The sequence below is a fragment of the Formica exsecta genome, unplaced genomic scaffold (genome assembly GCF_003651465.1).
Source record: "Formica exsecta isolate Colony F162 unplaced genomic scaffold, ASM365146v1 scaffold500, whole genome shotgun sequence".
Taxonomy (NCBI): domain Eukaryota; kingdom Metazoa; phylum Arthropoda; class Insecta; order Hymenoptera; family Formicidae; genus Formica; species Formica exsecta.
Genome location: NW_021852243.1, coordinates 310,094 through 327,934, shown reverse-complemented (window position 1 = coordinate 327,934; position 17,841 = coordinate 310,094). Strand labels below are relative to the sequence as shown.

At 44.5% G+C, this 17,841-nt stretch overlaps 1 protein-coding gene across 4 annotated transcripts in view; it reads right to left on the bottom strand.

Moving 5' to 3' along the window:
• LOC115241539 (histone acetyltransferase KAT7) overlaps positions 1–17,841 on the bottom strand; it is a 36,793-nt gene that overhangs the window by 10,613 nt on the left and 8,339 nt on the right. For 2 of the 4 annotated variants that reach the window (XM_029817317.1, XM_029817319.1), the window contains exon 10: positions 2,076–2,169. The exons of 1 other annotated variant lie outside the window; for it this stretch is intronic. In XM_029817317.1, the coding sequence (XP_029673177.1) occupies positions 2,076–2,169 (94 nt within the window). Of the gene's footprint in view, positions 1–2,075; positions 2,170–8,662; positions 8,727–17,841 lie in introns of those variants that run through there. One more of the 4 variants, XM_029817320.1, reaches the window with a different exon arrangement.

Below are 17,841 nucleotides of genomic sequence, written 5' to 3'. Positions count from 1 at the left end.
CGTAGGGAAAGGGCGTCGGTGACCCTGCCAATCCTACGTAGGGGTAGTGGAGCGAGGTCACGAGAGGTCATACGATTCCGAGCCCTTCGGGCGCCCTGCAGGGGAGGAGGGAGTAGGAAGGGGGATGCGGCGGAACAGGGCAGGGCAGGGCAGGGTAGGCAGGCAGGTACGGGAGAGCCTGGTGTAGAGATCAAGGTGCGCGGAGAGAGTGCGGTTGCCCAGGAGAGGAGGATGCGAGGTCGGGTGCGTGAGACAGGAAGCGCGGGTGGTGTGCGTACGCCGCGTGTGGCCCGCACGCGTGTCTGCACGCAGCGTGTACGCGACGTCGACGTCGACGTTGGCAGCATCGGCGGCCGTGGGGGTCGATCGATGCGGCGAGACGCCGGGCGTCGCACTTTCCGCAGACCACTTCGCTCTCCAATCTACGCTACGCCATCACCAACCACCGCCGTCGCCACCCGCGATACCACCATGTACAACGATATCGATACGCCCGCTCTTCGGTACTTGAAGAGTTTTATAGCCACGCTTCCCGGGCGCGCCGATCGGTTCTTTTTCTTTTTTTTTCTTTTAGAAAAAATATTCAATTGTACATGGAATCGTATATTAATGCTGCGCAGCGATACGCCAGTTGATTAATAAATATTCAAAGTAATTGGTAAAATATAAAGAGATAATGATAATAATAGAGTAATAAATATAGTATAAGGAAAAATAAAATAAGAATGCATCTCTCTTTCTCTCTGAAAAAAGCTCTTTCCGCAAAATTATTCGAAGAAAGCTCAAACTATCATTATGATTTTGCAATTTTTATAATTCAAGCAACTCGTTTTATATACATTTTACGCGGCGTGCCTACTGCAGAAAAGTAAATGTTATTAAATTACATCGACTTGAGCGGAACTCTCGCTAAAACTCCGCGCGTAGGGGCGCGCGGAATCGTAGGGCCGGCCTTGTACAGTCGAAATACAGCCGGCGGCGAAGTCGATGGCACCGACACTGGATGCAGAAGGATGGATAAAGGGAGGAAGAGAGGGAGGGAGGGAAGAGGGAAAGCGTCTCGCTCGCGGAAAAGCCGGCGGGACTGTGAAAGCACCCCCGGTCGACCGACCGACACACCACGACGGCACACAGTACGTCGACCCTCGACCAACCAACCAACCTCCCGACGCACCACCACCACCATTTCCCCTGTCCGCTTTTCCTCCTGCTCATCCCCCCCTCCCTCCCCCTTCCCCCGTACTACTACCTACGGTGTAGTAGCGCCGCGATGCCCGCCCGACACCGTCGACGCTCGCTCAGCATCAATGAAAATGACGTCACGGCAAAAAGCGCCGCGTTTAATTATCAACGCTACGCTTCGCGCCGTGACGAGCGCGGACGTCGCGCGCATGTGTTTGCGCGCGCGTGTATGTCGTGTTTGTCGTGCGTGTCGTGGGCGAGGAATTGGCACGAGAGGATGAGGGGAGGAAAGAGAAAGAGAGAAGGGGGAGAGGGAGAAAGAGAGACGCGATTCCGCCGCTTGCGAGAAAATCGATCGCGATCTCAGACACGCGAGAATGATACACCCAATTAGCTGAAAGAAATAACGATAAGAGAGTAACGCAAATGCTAAAATATCCGCATGGTAAATTTAGATACAAGATTGTCAAGATCGTTCACTTGTCAGTTGGAATACGGTTTTCGCGACGGGTGAGCGAATCTGTTTTTTTTTTTTTTCTTCTCCAACGATCCGGGAGACTTCGCGTTTAGCGTTAACGTGTCGCGCGAGGCTTTTTATACGGCCTTCCGGCGGTTCAACGGCCAAGAACGATCGTATCGTCGACAATTGGTCGCAAACGTACGCCGAGACACGAGGCCTTTCCTCATCGTCGTCGTCGTCGTCGTCGTCGTCGTCATCTTCGTCGCGAAACCGCGGAGGCGTACCGCTCGAGCTCTCCTATTCCTAATTCGGTTATCCTTTCGATTTCGACGGGCGGAAGGATGACGTCATTGCCGTCCTTACTTTGGACCGAGCCAAGGTTAAACGAGAGAACGAGCAGAAAATATTGCATATACCGATATTATATACTCACTAAAATCGATGAGGAGCCGGCCGTAGCCCTGTCTCTGATAAGGCGGTAGCGTCAGGATGCAGGACACGTTGTAATTCAGGAAAGAGTTTTTCTCCTGAAATGGAAAGAGGAATCCGGTCATTGCGTGCGTTCGTACATATATTTAGTTGCAATTATATTGAATGTACTTTGGATGGTTTGATCGCTCTTCTCTCGGAAAATCTTACAAAATATCGATTATCGTTACGAGGTCCAAAACAAAGCTAATGTCGCAAACTCTACATGAATTTCGATATTAGCGAGATAAGATTGTATTCCATTTCGCATGCTTCGTGGAAGTGAAACTTATATAAACGCGCGCTCGCTCAATTAAAAATGTGCGATCGATGATATTCCGTTCATCGTCATCAAGCGCACCAGATATACATTCCGCGAAATTTTAACGTTAATGCAATGATGGTTGACATTCACCATACTTTCGTAATGAAGAAGCTAAGTGCAGGTGACGGTATTATTGCTATGTAAAATAAATTGTGTAATATATACATATATGCCAGATATGTATTATTGATCCTTCCTATTCGTCACGTAGCTCGAAAAATTAATCGGAGATCATCGCGAACCACCTGGGACATTCCTCTTAAAAGACCGTATCAATATTTTAGCGTCATAACTCGGAGAGTTCGCGGAGATCATCGTAAAAGAGTCACGCCTGGAAGAGGAAAGACCGCCACGCAATTCCGAAAGTCACATTCGAAAATAGAGCAAGCCAGGCTCTATTTTTGATTTATAAAAAGCGAGGTTTTCGTATTTTTAACCGCGATCGCGGTGGGCGGTGCTTGCACATCGGGCCGTGCTCGCAGATTAGATAAATCCCTTTCCGGGGATTACGCCGGTATCGACTTTGAGCTAATCGTTTATTATGAAAGTGACATTAAGTCAAACTTTTAAGAAATTCGCTAAAAAAATATGTATACATATATATGTCACATACTATTTCGTGCTTGAACTCTTCGCGAATCCGAGATCTTATTTATCGTGCTTGCAAAATAAATGTATGTGTAAGACGTTATTAAATCACCGACTATCTCACGCGAGTTCTTTTAACCAAAATTAATTAATTAATTATCTTTTAATGATTTTGTATAATCATAATTTTTTTTTGCGTTTGTTATGTTAGTTGATATCTGAAAGGTGGAGGGAAGGAGGGGGGTTTCTGTTCTCGAAAAAAATTTCTAGTCGCACTTTACGGTACCAAGAGCGAAAAATCGTGAATGTGTCATCCAACCGTTAATTTCGATAGATGGCCGAGAGGAAACATACATCGCGTTGCGATGACACCCAGTACATTGTAAACGCATGAAAAATCGACGTCGGCAGAGACGTTTAATTCAACCAGCGCGACACGACTTCTACAAAGACATTTTCGCAAACGAGCCTGGCGTTTGAATTCCACTGAATATTAATAATTTTTAGCGCTCGACAGAAATTATTATGTCTAATGCATTTTCCACAAATGTCGTGACAGATATTGCGATCGTTCAATGGACTAACCGTTCTGTTCAGCGAACAAGAGATCAAGAGAAATTAAAATCTCTTTATCTCTCTATTTCATCGATGTTCGCCGTAACAAAGGGACTTTAATCTCTCGGGCAGAATGACGACTAACGTTCCGGGAACTATCATTTTTCGTCAAGTATCGCGAGAATCCACGGTAAGTGAAAAGAGAAAGAGAAAAAGAGAGAAAAGGAGGATATATTATGGAACCGCAGGTATTTCTCGAAAATAAATTCGCATTCGAGCGACGTGTTCAACGTGCGGTCTCTGAAAAATCAAGACTCATCGTGCACCTGGCGCACAATCTTCTCTCTCCGCATATACGGAGATTCGTGTAAAATTGCGAAAATAACCGTAATTCTCGAAACGAGCGGGGGAAGAAGAAACGCACTCGTGAAAAGAGAATTAATATAAATCGGTTATTAAATTTTTTTTTTTTTTTGCGCCGCGCAGATAACGTTCTGTTCAGCGAACAAGAGATCAAGAGAAATTAAAATCTCTTTATCTCTCTATTTCATCGATGTTCGCCGTAACAAAGGGACTTTAATCTCTCGGGCAGAATGACGACTAACGTTCCGGGAACTATCATTTTTCGTCAAGTATCGCGAGAATCCACGGTAAGTGAAAAGAGAAAGAGAAAAAGAGAGAAAAGGAGGATATATTATGGAACCGCAGGTATTTCTCGAAAATAAATTCGCATTCGAGCGACGTGTTCAACGTGCGGTCTCTGAAAAATCAAGACTCATCGTGCACCTGGCGCACAATCTTCTCTCTCCGCATATACGGAGATTCGTGTAAAATTGCGAAAATAACCGTAATTCTCGAAACGAGCGGGGGAAGAAGAAACGCACTCGTGAAAAGAAAATTAATATAAATCGGTTATTAAATTTTTTTTTTTTTTTTGCGCCGCGCAGATAACGATTTTCTTCTCTTGTAGCGCTCGCTCGTGTCCCGCGAATCCGTAGCGCTTCGAACAGAATCCGTCTCGACGTAATATTCGGACACCCGGTATTTCCGGCCGTGTGGCGGCCGTACTGTTGCTAACTGCCGAGCCAGCAACGGTCCGAAGGACACGAACCGCGTTCGTTGTGTGCGTGTACGCGTAGTGTCGGCCCACGTGTGCGTATCGGCGCGTCAACTTGGCGAAGAAGAGAGGAGAGATAGAAATATATGTAGGAGATAGATATAAAGAGAGAGAGAGAGAGAGAGAGAGAGAGACAGACAGAGAAAGAGAGAGAAAGGAGAAGATAGGCGTGTAGAGACGGAAAAGAAAGGGGAAGTTTGGGCCCCAAGAGAGCAACCGTCCGAGGAACCCGTCTCCGCCGGAGGGGAAACCAACCGTTAGAAGGATCTAAGGGCGAAATACGGAGAATTTCTACATCGGAGTATTCTCTGGATGCTAAGGATATTCGGAAAGTATGGATACTTTAACAACGGAGACTGTTGGACGCAGCGGACGGCGGACGTACCGGAGTTCAGGACCAGAGATTTAGTATAAGAGAATGTGACCATTTGACGGTCAGTGGAATTAGTGAGACAAATCGACGGGTATGAAAATGAGTCAGCATGCCAGTTCTTAAAAGCCGAGGGTCGTTCTCCGACTCCATTCCCCCGCCATTCCTACAAGAGATATAAAATATACAAGGTGTCCTAAAATCATCGCCCTCGATAAAAACGTCGAAAATTCAATTATTATACAAAGTTTGCAATTTTCCCAGAAAACATTACATCCAATACTTTATTATTTTCATTACAATCAAACAAACTTCAATTTTAATCAAGCTTACTGTTACGAGACTAAATAAGGAAGGGAATCATTGAGCTCTATGATTGTGGATAAAAAAATGCTTCGCGAGTCCCGCAGAATAAAAAGCATAGATGGTCAAGAAAAGGAGGGAGAAAAAAAAAACGAAAAAAGAAGAAATAAGGTAGCAGAGAGAAAGAGAGAGAGAGAGAGAGAGAGAGAGAATCTGGGGCCCGCGACGTCCTTGGGCCCGGTAATCTCTGCGCTGCTCTCAGGGCCGTCTCGCTGTCCCCACTGACACTGCGATAGAGGAGGCCACACACTTTTCCTTTCTCTTTCTTTCTTTTTTCCTGTCGCGCGATCTCTCTTCCTCCGTCGTCGGTCGCCCCTTAACAAAAGGCATAAAGGCGACGAAGCACTTTGGCAGCTCGTACGAAATCGATCGTCGATGACGAACGGGCGAGATTTCAATTCCCGGCATCGAGAGCTCGAGAAATTTTAATCGGGAGATGCGATCGTCGATTCGTGCAGTCGGTGCGAGACAATGCTTCGACATGCCGTCCTTTTTGCACGTAGTATGAATGAATCGCGAATCTAGATTCTCCATGTGTACTCTATATGCGTGCTATTTCATGTATATTTTCATATTTATAGCTAAGTATAAGGATTCGAGCATCACTTTTCAATTATGTAAATTATATATCATTCGAATCATTGCTTCATTGATTCGATTCGACTATAGATATATTCTACATTCTTATTCCTCGTTTTACTCAATTAATTTCCTCCGCATATTAATTGCGTTACGATACACATGGTCCTGATCATTTTCTATATACATTTGCGGACACGCGCTTTCTATTTTGGTCGCGATATGCATGTTTCAAGGACTCTCCGCGCGAAATCCTGACTCGTGCGTCAATAATCACGGCGCGGTCGTGGGTTGTCCTGGCGTAGGAGGAAAGTGCAGTCCTCTCGCCCGAGAAGGCAAGGTACAGCTTCTTTCGCGGATATATAGTTCGCCGGAATCGATACCGACACTTGTCTCTCTCTCTCTCTCTCTCTCTATCTATTTATCTTTCGTCTCCCTTCATCTCCGGAACGCGGCAAGGTGGCGCATAGAGTAACGATCGCGAGCCGCAGCCACGGCCCACCGCGCTCTACGTGCGAGAGAGGAATAAAACAGATCAATGATCGCGTAACGATATACGTAGTTGTACATTTCTCGACGACCGCGATCCGCACCATCTGCGCCATTGGAACCTTACACGTACATATACACACACAAGCGCTCGTCTCCCGTTCGACGTTCCTCGATTAGCGCTTAGCCGATCTAACGAGAGGTTCAAATAGTTTCATCAAAGATCTACGGCGCGCAAACCCGTATCCGTGATCGCATCGCGCAAATTGTACCGCGTGACGAGCTAATTTCGACGATAAAATAACAGAAGAAGAGAGAGAAAGACGTAGGGTGAAGATTAAGAATGGAGAAAGAAAAAAAAAAACTAAAAATACTCGCGCAGAAAAAAAGATGATTAGAGACACGAAGATGAGAGATAGCTAAAAGAGAGAGAGAGAGAGAGAGAGGGATTTAAATAAGGCAAAAATGCAAAATGAGAAAATGGAAACTTATACGACTCCGAATAAACACGTGCGAGAGAATACGATAATTTATGCAAGCTCGTGAAAGCTCCCATTGTTGCTCCAACGCGAGTTGTACTTTCGCATTAATCGGCGATTGATTTTTTAAATCGCGACGCAAGAGACCCACACATTAGCCATTCCAGCAGCGCAAAATGTCACGATGAGAACCGTCGCCTTATTGTACGAGCGATGGTATTCCAATTCAGTTGCGCACCCGTATACAATTTACAGTTCGTCGCGAGTGTGATAGCGAGTGGGCGTCAAATTTAATAGCGAGTGTCCTTTTTCGATCAATGAGACGGCAGACAGACGGCTCGTTATCGTCGTTAAAGGTCCCCGGTGCAATGACGCAAATTCGCCATTTCTGCGAATTTCACAATCTCAGAATGGATACGCGAAACCGACAATCCGCTCCCTACAACTCTGTTATCTTTTTTGTAAATTATTTCATATCATTTTATATAAACGAGTAATGTACTTAGTCGCTAGAGAAGGAAGGCCGTTTGAATGTTACGAGATACTGCCAGTTGCCAAGTCGATTTTGCTTTAAATTACAAACTTGGACGAGTCATTTTCGTTGCTCGCCCACATCGTAGATGCGACTATAATATCGCAGAAGAGAACACAAGGAGCGAAACTTGGCTTTTTCGATCCGAATGGCCGGTACAGTCAGGGTCCGAGGGCGCATGCGAGCGAATCATCTTTCCGGCCGATGCGTCGTGTCGCGTCACATCATCTCGGAATGCAGAAAGGAGACGTTCGCCATGGCGTGGCGACGATCGTAAAAGGCTTCCAATCGGTCAGTATCCTTTTCTGCGTATCGCCGTGCCATAAAGCGCGCACGCACACGTGCAACATGCAGGGCGGAAAGCGAAAGAGAAAGAGAGAGGGAGAGAGGGAACGAGTGGAGAACCATTGGAACGCGGGTCAGCAGCAGGCGGGTATCCGTCGTACATACGTATATCTCTCCTTTGTCTCTACCTCTATCTCTTTCTCGTCTCACTCATAAACACGTCGCGGCGACGACGACGACGACGACGATGATGTTTGTTCGCCGAGAGAGCGGTGCGTAGGTGAACGAACGTCTGCGAGCGAGAAAGAGAGAGAGAGAAAACGTTCGCGGATAAGGCGAATCAAATAATTGTGTCCGACCGCGGGCGAGATTCGCGTCTCGTCACAACTGGACCGCCTCTATCCTTGTCTCTAACGATCGCTTTACAAGTACCTCTTTGAGAGACGCCCCGATGTCCCTGGATGAGAGGCAATTAATCAGAATTCTAGCCCTTGCGTATCTCTAAATGGAGAAGCAGCACGAGTACTTTGGAGACTCTGAATCATATTTCAGAGTACATGGTTTCTCTAAATGTTTAATTTTATTATTAATCTCTCTCTCTCTCTCTCTCTATATATATATATATATATATCGTCGAACAATAAGAAAAATATTTGATAATTTTAATGAATTAAATTTTACATTTACGAAGCTCTCTGTTCCACGGCAACATTGTTTTTCACAATGCTGTTTTCCGCCTCTTCTTTCCTTCTTTATTATTTCTGATCCGCGAACTTTCCTCGAACTTCTCCCGGAGAGAATATAATAAATAACGTCTCCAACCTCTCCCCCCCTCTTCCGTCTTCTTGCCCTTTACCTCGTGTGAGATAGTGCGCTCTCGTATTGTTGCAGGAGATCTTTATGGAATGTGTAAGGCGATTTTTGCACAGCCGACCTGCAACGATGAACGGGAATTTTTCTAGACACTTATTTACGGTGGCGCGGAAATGCCGCCATTCTGTCATCGGAGGACCGGTCGCGGAATCGGCTTAAACGCAGACGGCATAAATTTCCGCTTCGATGGCCGGCGGATATTTACGAGGTGGACTCGGTAGGCGTAAATGGAAATTAACTCCCGAGCATCGGCTCGATTTTTTTTTCTCTCCGTAACTTTTTTACACGACTCGCCGCGTTCTAGGGTCTTCTTCTCTTTTTTTTGTTTGCAAGACGACAAATGCATCGTAATAGACGAATCTTGAATACGCGTGGCCAGACTCTCTCATAGCAGCAACAGCAACAGCCGATCGCCGATGAAATTAAATATACTCGGTTGAGCGGAACGGCAGATAAAAAAATTCATCGAACATTCTCTTGAACGATCGTAGCCTATCATCGACGTTACCGGATATTTGCCGCTGCAACTGCGCGTGCGAACACGTCGTGAAAAAAATCAAGGATAAATAAAAATTTTTATAATATAATATTGTAACGATATCAAAATACTGGCTATACGATTGAAGAGTCTTATCTATGAAAAAGAAAAAGAATTACATTTTCGATCAATGAGAGAGAAACCTATGATCTCTTTTCCTCTTAAAATTACTCCATCATGTTAATATATTCAATAAAGAATTGATAAAAATTTAAGCTATTGAAAATGCGGTGAAATGCGTGTGAACGTGACTTAATGGCCGACTGTAACTCCTCGCGACAGTCACTTCTATATTTAGATGCACCGAGTTTCCTCCTCCGCTTTCTTTACGCCGAACAAAGCGTTCCTGTTAATACACGGGGTATATACGCAAAGTCTTATCGCGTGTTTTCCCTTTAAATTGCACGTTTACGAGTTATTGCTGCATCGTTGCGTACCGAGGATTTTTCTTTTTCTTTCCTTCTCTCGTGAATCGACAATCTCTTCGTCGTCAAATCAGAGATTGTTCTTTCATCACGTTCTACATTAGCACATTGCCCCATGCTTGTTAGTCGAGCAAGGATACCGTGTAGAATAAATATCTAGCATGTGGCTTCCTAAACCCATTAGAGCCCAATTAATTTGATGAGAGACATTGAAAGGAACATGAATTAGATCGTACTTTTTATACAATCACACAGAGAAACTATATTATATAGATTTAATTTAGCAATAAAAAGATAAAAATGAGAGAACGAGAGAGAGGGAGAGATAGAGGGAAGGAGAGAGAACGGGAAGTTATTACCTCGCATATATGTAAAGGATTAACGTGACAAATTCTATTCATTCTCAGAGGGAAATTTTGCAACGAAACCCAGTGATTCGAAGATGCACACGAAACCGTCCTGGAATTTTCATTTCTGGGTATAGGCAGACAATGGGCTTCGTCCCAGCGGGCGACCCTGCCGTAGATATTTCGAAAAAAACGGCGGGTCGACTAAGGCTTCGGCTTATTCGTCGCGCGTTTTCGCCCTTCTGAAGCTGAACAGTTATTACCTGACCGTTCTCTCTCCTTTGTCCAGTCTGCAGGATCGGAGGGATCTATTAGTTACTGCCGTTTCATTTTTCTCTTTTCTTTTTCGTGCTGTGCTAAAGCAGACTGCGGTTCGTTTCTTCGTCCAATCGTAAGTTATGTGAATGGAAAAAATTCAAGGCACAAAGAGTAGAAACACGATTTGCGATAATTTGCGATTAGCGACTGAAACAAGTGTCATGTATCTTGTGCATTTATGCAGTTTCTTCTTGTTTCTTTCAAGACATCTTGTAGACGTCGGCCATCGATCCGATACGGTCTGTTCGGAAAAAGAATAGAGAAAATCCTACAAAGTTCGTTCACAGTCCGCTACGAAATAATATTCTGAATTGCCCTCGGAACTTTCGCAAGTTTCACAATAATGCGTGTTTGACGACATCCAAAAGTTGAGTGACTAAAGATAGATTCCCGAATAAATATCTTCGAGTATGAATATTACATGTTAATGCAATTTAATTCAACATTTTGATTATCATAAATTTTATCGATGAATCTTTTTTATGTCTTGATTAGCGACTGAAACAAGTGTCATGTATCTTGTGCATTTATGCAGTTTCTTCTTGTTTCTTTCAAGACATCTTGTAGACGTCGGCCATCGATCCGATACGGTCTGTTCGGAAAAAGAATAGAGAAAATCCTACAAAGTTCGTTCACAGTCCGCTACGAAATAATATTCTGAATTGCCCTCGGAACTTTCGCAAGTTTCACAATAATGCGTGTTTGACGACATCCAAAAGTTGAGTGACTAAAGATAGATTCCCGAATAATCGTCTACTCTCAAATTAATTGCTGCACAAAGGAAAGAAGAGGCTAAAAAACAAGTGATAATATTTTATACCGGCAAATATCTTCGAGTATGAATATTATATGTTAATGCAATTTAATTCAACATTTTGATTATCATAAATTTTATCGATGAATCTTCTTTATGTCTTATTCTTTCTGTTCTATGAATCTCCTATAGATTTCTTTATGTTTCTCTTGCAAATTTTTCAAATTTTGTTTCTTCATTTTATAACGTTCGGAAAATGTATGTATGAATATTAATCATTCGCGGAAATTTGTGGATTTATGCCACGTTAGCTGGAGACGACTTATGTTAGAGCTTGTTAAAATCCACTGAATCGATCGATAATGATCGATCATTGACGCAGTTCGGAGTCCATTAATTCTGTAGACGAATCAATCGCACCACCCACTATCGAGATGTGTGGGCGCTCAATTCACGGATGATTACACGTACACGTCACACATACGCGATTAGAACTATACTATAGAATTTTGCTCGCATTGTTATCGTAATCGTATCAATATATAACTCATCAAGATGAGAAGCTAATTGGAACCTAAAAAAAATTTTTATCGATAAAGAGAGTATAAGAGCACCGTGCAAAAAGTATGCTACCGAAGATTTTTCCATGGGAACCGAAGGAGCATTCGAAAAACATCACCACGCTTAGGATAGAGAGGAGGGGTAGAGATCACGGAAATCCTCAGACCTTGTGGATGTGCATTCGGCGGGATATGGTCGCGCGAACAGCAGTACTGTCTGGCATCGATCGACTCCAGTCGGGGCGAGGTTTTGCCGGTTAAGAGAGACCGGGAGAGAATAAACGAGAGGGAGAGAGAGAGAGAGAGAGAGAGAGAGAGAGAGAGAGAGAAGACGAAAGGGCGAACAGTGGGGGTGAAGAGCAGGGGTAGCGGGCACCCGGAGAGTTGAACGTAGGGTAGAATGGCGGCGGAGGGCGAGCCTACCCCAACCTCTTCTCGACGAAGCGAGGCGCGTATAGTATCGACGATCTCTACTACTACCACGCGTACTACTCTCTGACGGTACTATCCTACGTCATCCCTCCCCCGTATCCCTCTTATCCAGCCTGTCTGCCTGCCTGCAATTCCCAGCAGCCGCCCTTAGCGTCGCGTCTCCTCGTCCTCTTGGGCCACTGTCTGCGGGATATTTTTAAGGAAAATTGCCCGACCCTCCTCCATTCCTCTCGTGTCCTTCGGTACCCGCCAGCCTGTCTGCTCGCCTCGTCTACCGCCGCACTGTCGTCTTTCTCTCTCTTTCACCCTTTTCGTCTCTCCTCCCTTTTACGACGGTTCTTGTGCGCGACCCTTCCCTCGCTGATCCTTTTCTCCGTCCACCCGAGAACGTCTGTTCTTCCTTCGCCTCGGAAGCTCTCATCTCCTGGAAAATCCTCCTCTTCGCTTTTCCTCCCTTCCCGCTTACTCCGCCGTGCCGTTTCACCGAGGACCGGGGTAGCTCTCGAAGAATTCCCGACATTCTGCCCTTCCGTGATTCCGTTTGTCGGATTATGAAATTGCAAGAGAGATACCTCCGATCTTGGCTCTTGGATCGATCTTTCTACCGGGCGGCAATTGTCCGTGTATCCCAGAAAAGATAAGTTTTATTACGAATCAAACTAACAAGTTAAAGAAAATAATTAAAAAAATTTAGTTGTCTTATTGTTAGATATATGATCCCGAATAATTTTTCTCGGTAGCGTCTCGAATATTCGTAACGCAGGTTGCCTTCAGCCAAACAGAGAAAGGATCCAGCGAAAGGATCAAACGCAATCCAAGGACCTCCGTTTACCGTCGTTCTGCCTTGCCTTTTTCCCGGTGTCTGCTCCTATCCTCTCCAACGCGACATAAAGCGCGGGTATAAATGCCCGACTGAGAGAGGGACCCGTCTGTCTACTTATTATATTATATACGCTGGACGGTTCTCTCTGTCCCTCTCTCTCTCTCTCTCTCTTGTCAAATTCTTCACGGGTCCAAACCACTGCTCTCATGAAGGGCGCAGGTACGTCGGCCCGGATCCTTCTTTCTCTCTCTCTCTCTCTCTCTCTCTCTTTTTCTCCCTTAATCTTCTTCCCTCGTCCACTAGTCTCCTTCTTTCTTGTCCTTCGCAGCCCTCCTTCTCGCTCCATCGCTCTCTATGCATTATTCAGGATACATAACGCGCGGAGCCGTCCGTGACGGGCTAACCGGTGCACCGCCGGAAGTTAGGCAAATGAGCCCTGAGCGACCGCGGATCGTCGCGTTTCCACGGAAACCACGTCCGCCGATTTTTCACGCCCTTTCCCACCCGAAGTGGAAACATCCTGTCGACGTTTTATCTCGCAACTTCCCCGTCGTTTGCTCGGGAATCAGGTAATCTTCCCAACTATTTCAGAATTTTGATTGGCTGGAAGATACAACTAATACAATCCTTTCACAAAAATTCCTCGACAAATATCTTTTTATTATAATAATAGTAATTTAATCATCGTAGAAGATAATATGATCTTACATGACTGAACTCCTTTTTAACTCTCTTTAAGATTCAAAAATCAAGAATGAAACGGCGGCCAAGATTTTGCAGCAGAAACAAATACATTTTTAAATTAATAATCAATCGAGAGTTGTATTCGCTTTCGTTTATCGTTATGCGATAATCGCATTGGAGTAAATAAACATTAAACATGTAATTAATTTGTAGCTGTAACTCTTGTAATCGAGTAGTGTCGGCTGTACAATGCTCGCGATGTATCGACGACGCTTTTGTTCGACGCTTATTTTCCTTCGTCGTTATCTAACAAAGAATTGAATTTCACCGAACTCCCACGTCGAAGAGATATCCGTCTTTTTCCTTCTCTCTCTCCGAGGCAGGTATCTCGGTTGCTGCACCGAGGAAAATAATATCGCGTTGTAGGTACTTGCGTTTCGAATGCGAGTGCGCGTAGACGCGCAAATATTCGGCTCAAATTTACTCAGATAGCGATGCAAGCTATGGTGTTGATGTGTCAAACGCACAGACGTCAGTCGAGCAAATTAAAATTCACGCACGTCAAAGAAAGAAAGTCTCTGTTGTCTTAGTTAAAAATGTCTGCGCATTTAGGTAATTAATAGTCTAAGAAAAGTATCTTTTGTATCGTCCATATATCTTTATATATATACTTCGATTTTTATAATAACTTTTTTTCGCGTTATGCATTGGGAGTTATATTTTCTGTTTCTTCTCAGTTTTGATAGCCCTCCTGTGATTCTCTCGTGGTCTTCCGTGACAAACTTGCAGTACTTTCACAGGACCCGCCCGATTTCTCCTCGCTTCTGTAGCCGTGGATCGTAAAGTTTCAACAACGTGCGGTGTGTTGCCATCGATGTTCGACATGCGTCATCGTTAGTCATCGTTCTCTTATTTTTTTCCCCTTTCCCTCGCACCGGTTATGCTGCCTAGAATACCTGCGTAAGAGGATACGCCACCGTCTCGTTTACTCGAGACTCTCGCACGCTGCTGTGCTCTCTTCTTAGCCGTGTCGAATGCCTGGGCCGTCTGTCTGGTCAAGCCACTGTGGAACCTGAGCCACGACTCGGTCCACTCGTTAGCCCTTTCCGGTTGAACATTGTAAAGTTTCCCGGTGTATCAATATTATTTCTTGCAAGTAAATTGCGAAGAAACTAAATTATAAAAATATGTATCCCATGCGAATATATCTGCGCATTAATTACAAAGTATATTTCTACAAATCCGTATTATACATTTTTTTAAATCAATGTTTGTTAAAAAACTTATCATATTTTTGTGATAGAATAAAAATATTATTCCGAACCATGGTTTTCATTAAACGAGATATTGCGAGATATGTAATTCATTTAACTAATTAAATAGAATAATTCCATTTGAATAACTGAATTAATTGAACGCTAAAGGATGTATGATTTCTACGTCATATGATTCTCGAAAACACGTTATTTTCGTATAATACGAAAAGGTAGAAAGAGAGACAAGACACGCCGATAAGAATCCTTTACGGGAAAGTCCGACAATGTTAGAAGGTAAGAGAGAACTTCTCGATTACATAGCGACTCGATTCGATGCTTGTCAATGATACGGGGATTAGAGAGGCGGATTGCCGAAAATTTCGTTCCACGTCGCGTCCTCGGTCAATGCGAGACGATGCAAGGATTTCAGGATCAGAAAAACGGATCCCGCACTATCCGGGGACTTACAAGGTCCCCAGAACCGGTTTCACGTGACACGCGTTTCTCCTTTTCGAAGGAACACGGTTTTTAAATATAGTCTGCATCTTATTAAAAGCCATAGTTGTTGTTGTTGTCGTTGACTTTCGGGAGAAAACGGAATCGCATCTCGCGCGATGATATATAATACACGATCAGATTCCAATATTTTGCAACCCGCAGCAAAAAAAAAAAAGTGAAATTTTAAATAAACAATCGATTGAAAAATTTCGCTGTTAATTCTTCTCGCATTCTTATTTTATATTGATTACTATAAAAATAATAAAGTCGACATCGTCGTAATTGCAATGCGTTTGTCAAATCATTTCTACTTGGATTATTTAATTGCCTGAATAATATCCTTCTGTCGGCGATTTTTAAACTATTCTTAAATTATATATTGACTATCTCTACTTAGCAGTCGCGAAAAAGCGCATCGTTCAGTGCTGAGAACAAACAGACTGCGAGACGCAGTCAAAGAGTCTGTTTGTTCTCAAGAGTCTTTGAATGGCATAAGAATAGCTCGTCTTCGTGTTTCAATAAACACGGCGGAAGCTGTAAGCGTTTACGCTTCAATCCGACCCTCTTAATTTCTGCTCGGCTGCCTTGGAATTGATCAAAATTCTGTTTCACGCGCCAAGATAACGAGCGAGACGTGGCGACGCGTTGGCGAAGGTGTTGGTGGCGCGGATGGCGATAAAAATCGCGACCGCTCCTCCTCTCATCTCCCGCGAGTCGATAATCCAACGACGACGAATTCGCGCCGTCGTCCAAGGTGAAGAGCGCGATTTATTCAAGTTCAACGCCAGGGAATCTCCCGCCCCGGGGTCGATGACCGCGACGCTCGGGGTCAACGACCGAGTTGAGCCGGGAGGGAGGGGTCAACGATCGCATCGTTCAAGGCCAATGTCCGAATCATCGGAGGTCAAGCTGCGGGAGAAAACTTTTACGACGGGGATATCGAAGCTTACGATCAACGATTCTGAGCTACTTTGAGGGATTCCTAGTCGTAGTTTCAATAGCCCCATAAAAGCTACGGCAAATAGGAAAAGAACGATCGCTTGTGAAAATTTGTCCGGAAATGTATCTTTGAATCAATCAGACTAAACAATCGCACCCATTATCGCTGCGGTTCAGTTTATACTACATGTAATCATTATGTAACGTAATGCGTGATTGCAGATTGTATATTTAATTTTCCGCAATCACGTTAGCCGATAACAATTTTATTCGGGAGCATAACGGGAAAAATCACATTGTATATAAAAATAATTGAACGATCTCTTGATTGTGTAAAGGTGAAAATGTAAACCGTCTAGACGGAGACGGTTCAAACTGTGAAATTTCTTTGAGTCATCTTTATTTTACACGGGGACAGCTGTATAAACATTATCCTTGGCTAGTCTGTAAGAATCAGAAGAAAGATGAACAGCTCACGGTAATTCACAAATGTCGCGACGATGACGAATACCATCCCGGTTAATCCACATGTACGATGGTCGTGCGGTCGCGCGTAAATCCACTTCCGGTGTCGGAGCCCGGGCTGACTCGCGATATCCGGCTGTGAATTTCTGCTTCTCGAGAAAGAGGATTGCTGGACGAGAAGGGAAAGGAGGAGAGGAGGAGGGGGAGAACAGGAAAGAAGCAAAAACTGAGCGCGAATGCCAGCGTTATCCTGGAAGATCCCGGGAGATCCCGGGCTTCAGGGTGGTGGTCGCTTCGCAGCCACGTCAGGGTGAGGCGCCAACATTGCGATTTAATGCGGCAACGACGAAGGCGACGGCGATGACGATGGCGACGAGTAGGACGGAAAAGCGAGAAGAGAGGAGAGGGATGAAATTCGACGCGGGGAAACGCGAGTAGGGAACGAGGTTGAAGCCGATGAGCGGATGGAACCAGTCGGGGGAACGTTAGTCGTGGAACGTTCAAAGACAAACGAACACTTGGGAATTCAATATCGACGCAATATTCATCGCGATCGGCGCGGTGTCGTATTGGAAACATCGTTGAAGAAGACAGACAAGGACGGAGACGATACGTAATCGACGAATGGAGAATCATACGAGAAATTACGAACTCGGTTGTCCGGGCTGTTTCGGGTTTATAGCGGTAAACGCGACCGACCGATTTTCATGTCGCGTCGATACACATTGACGTGCAATTGTGACGATGTTCGATAAACCAAGCTCAAAATCGTACTTCGTATTGTCAATACTCTGGAACGGTACGATGAATAAACGTGGGATCCATGCGGAAACACAATCGTGAAAATTATGCGTGTAAGATGAGAAAGATTGAGGAAAGGACGAAAAGCGTGTAAGAAGATAAATAGAATGCGAAGATAAAAAACACCGCGCTTACTCTATCCGGAAAGAGAAAGAAAATGAGAGAGCGAATGTACATGCGTGAACGATCGCGCGTCAAAGGCGAGATCGTGTCCTCGGAAATCATGCGAATGCGAAGAAGGATACGAAGATGGATCGAGAGAAGGGGAAGCAGTAGCGTGCTAAGATGAGGAAGCGTGTTAAGACGAGCCGAAGGACGGAATTATACAAGGGAAAG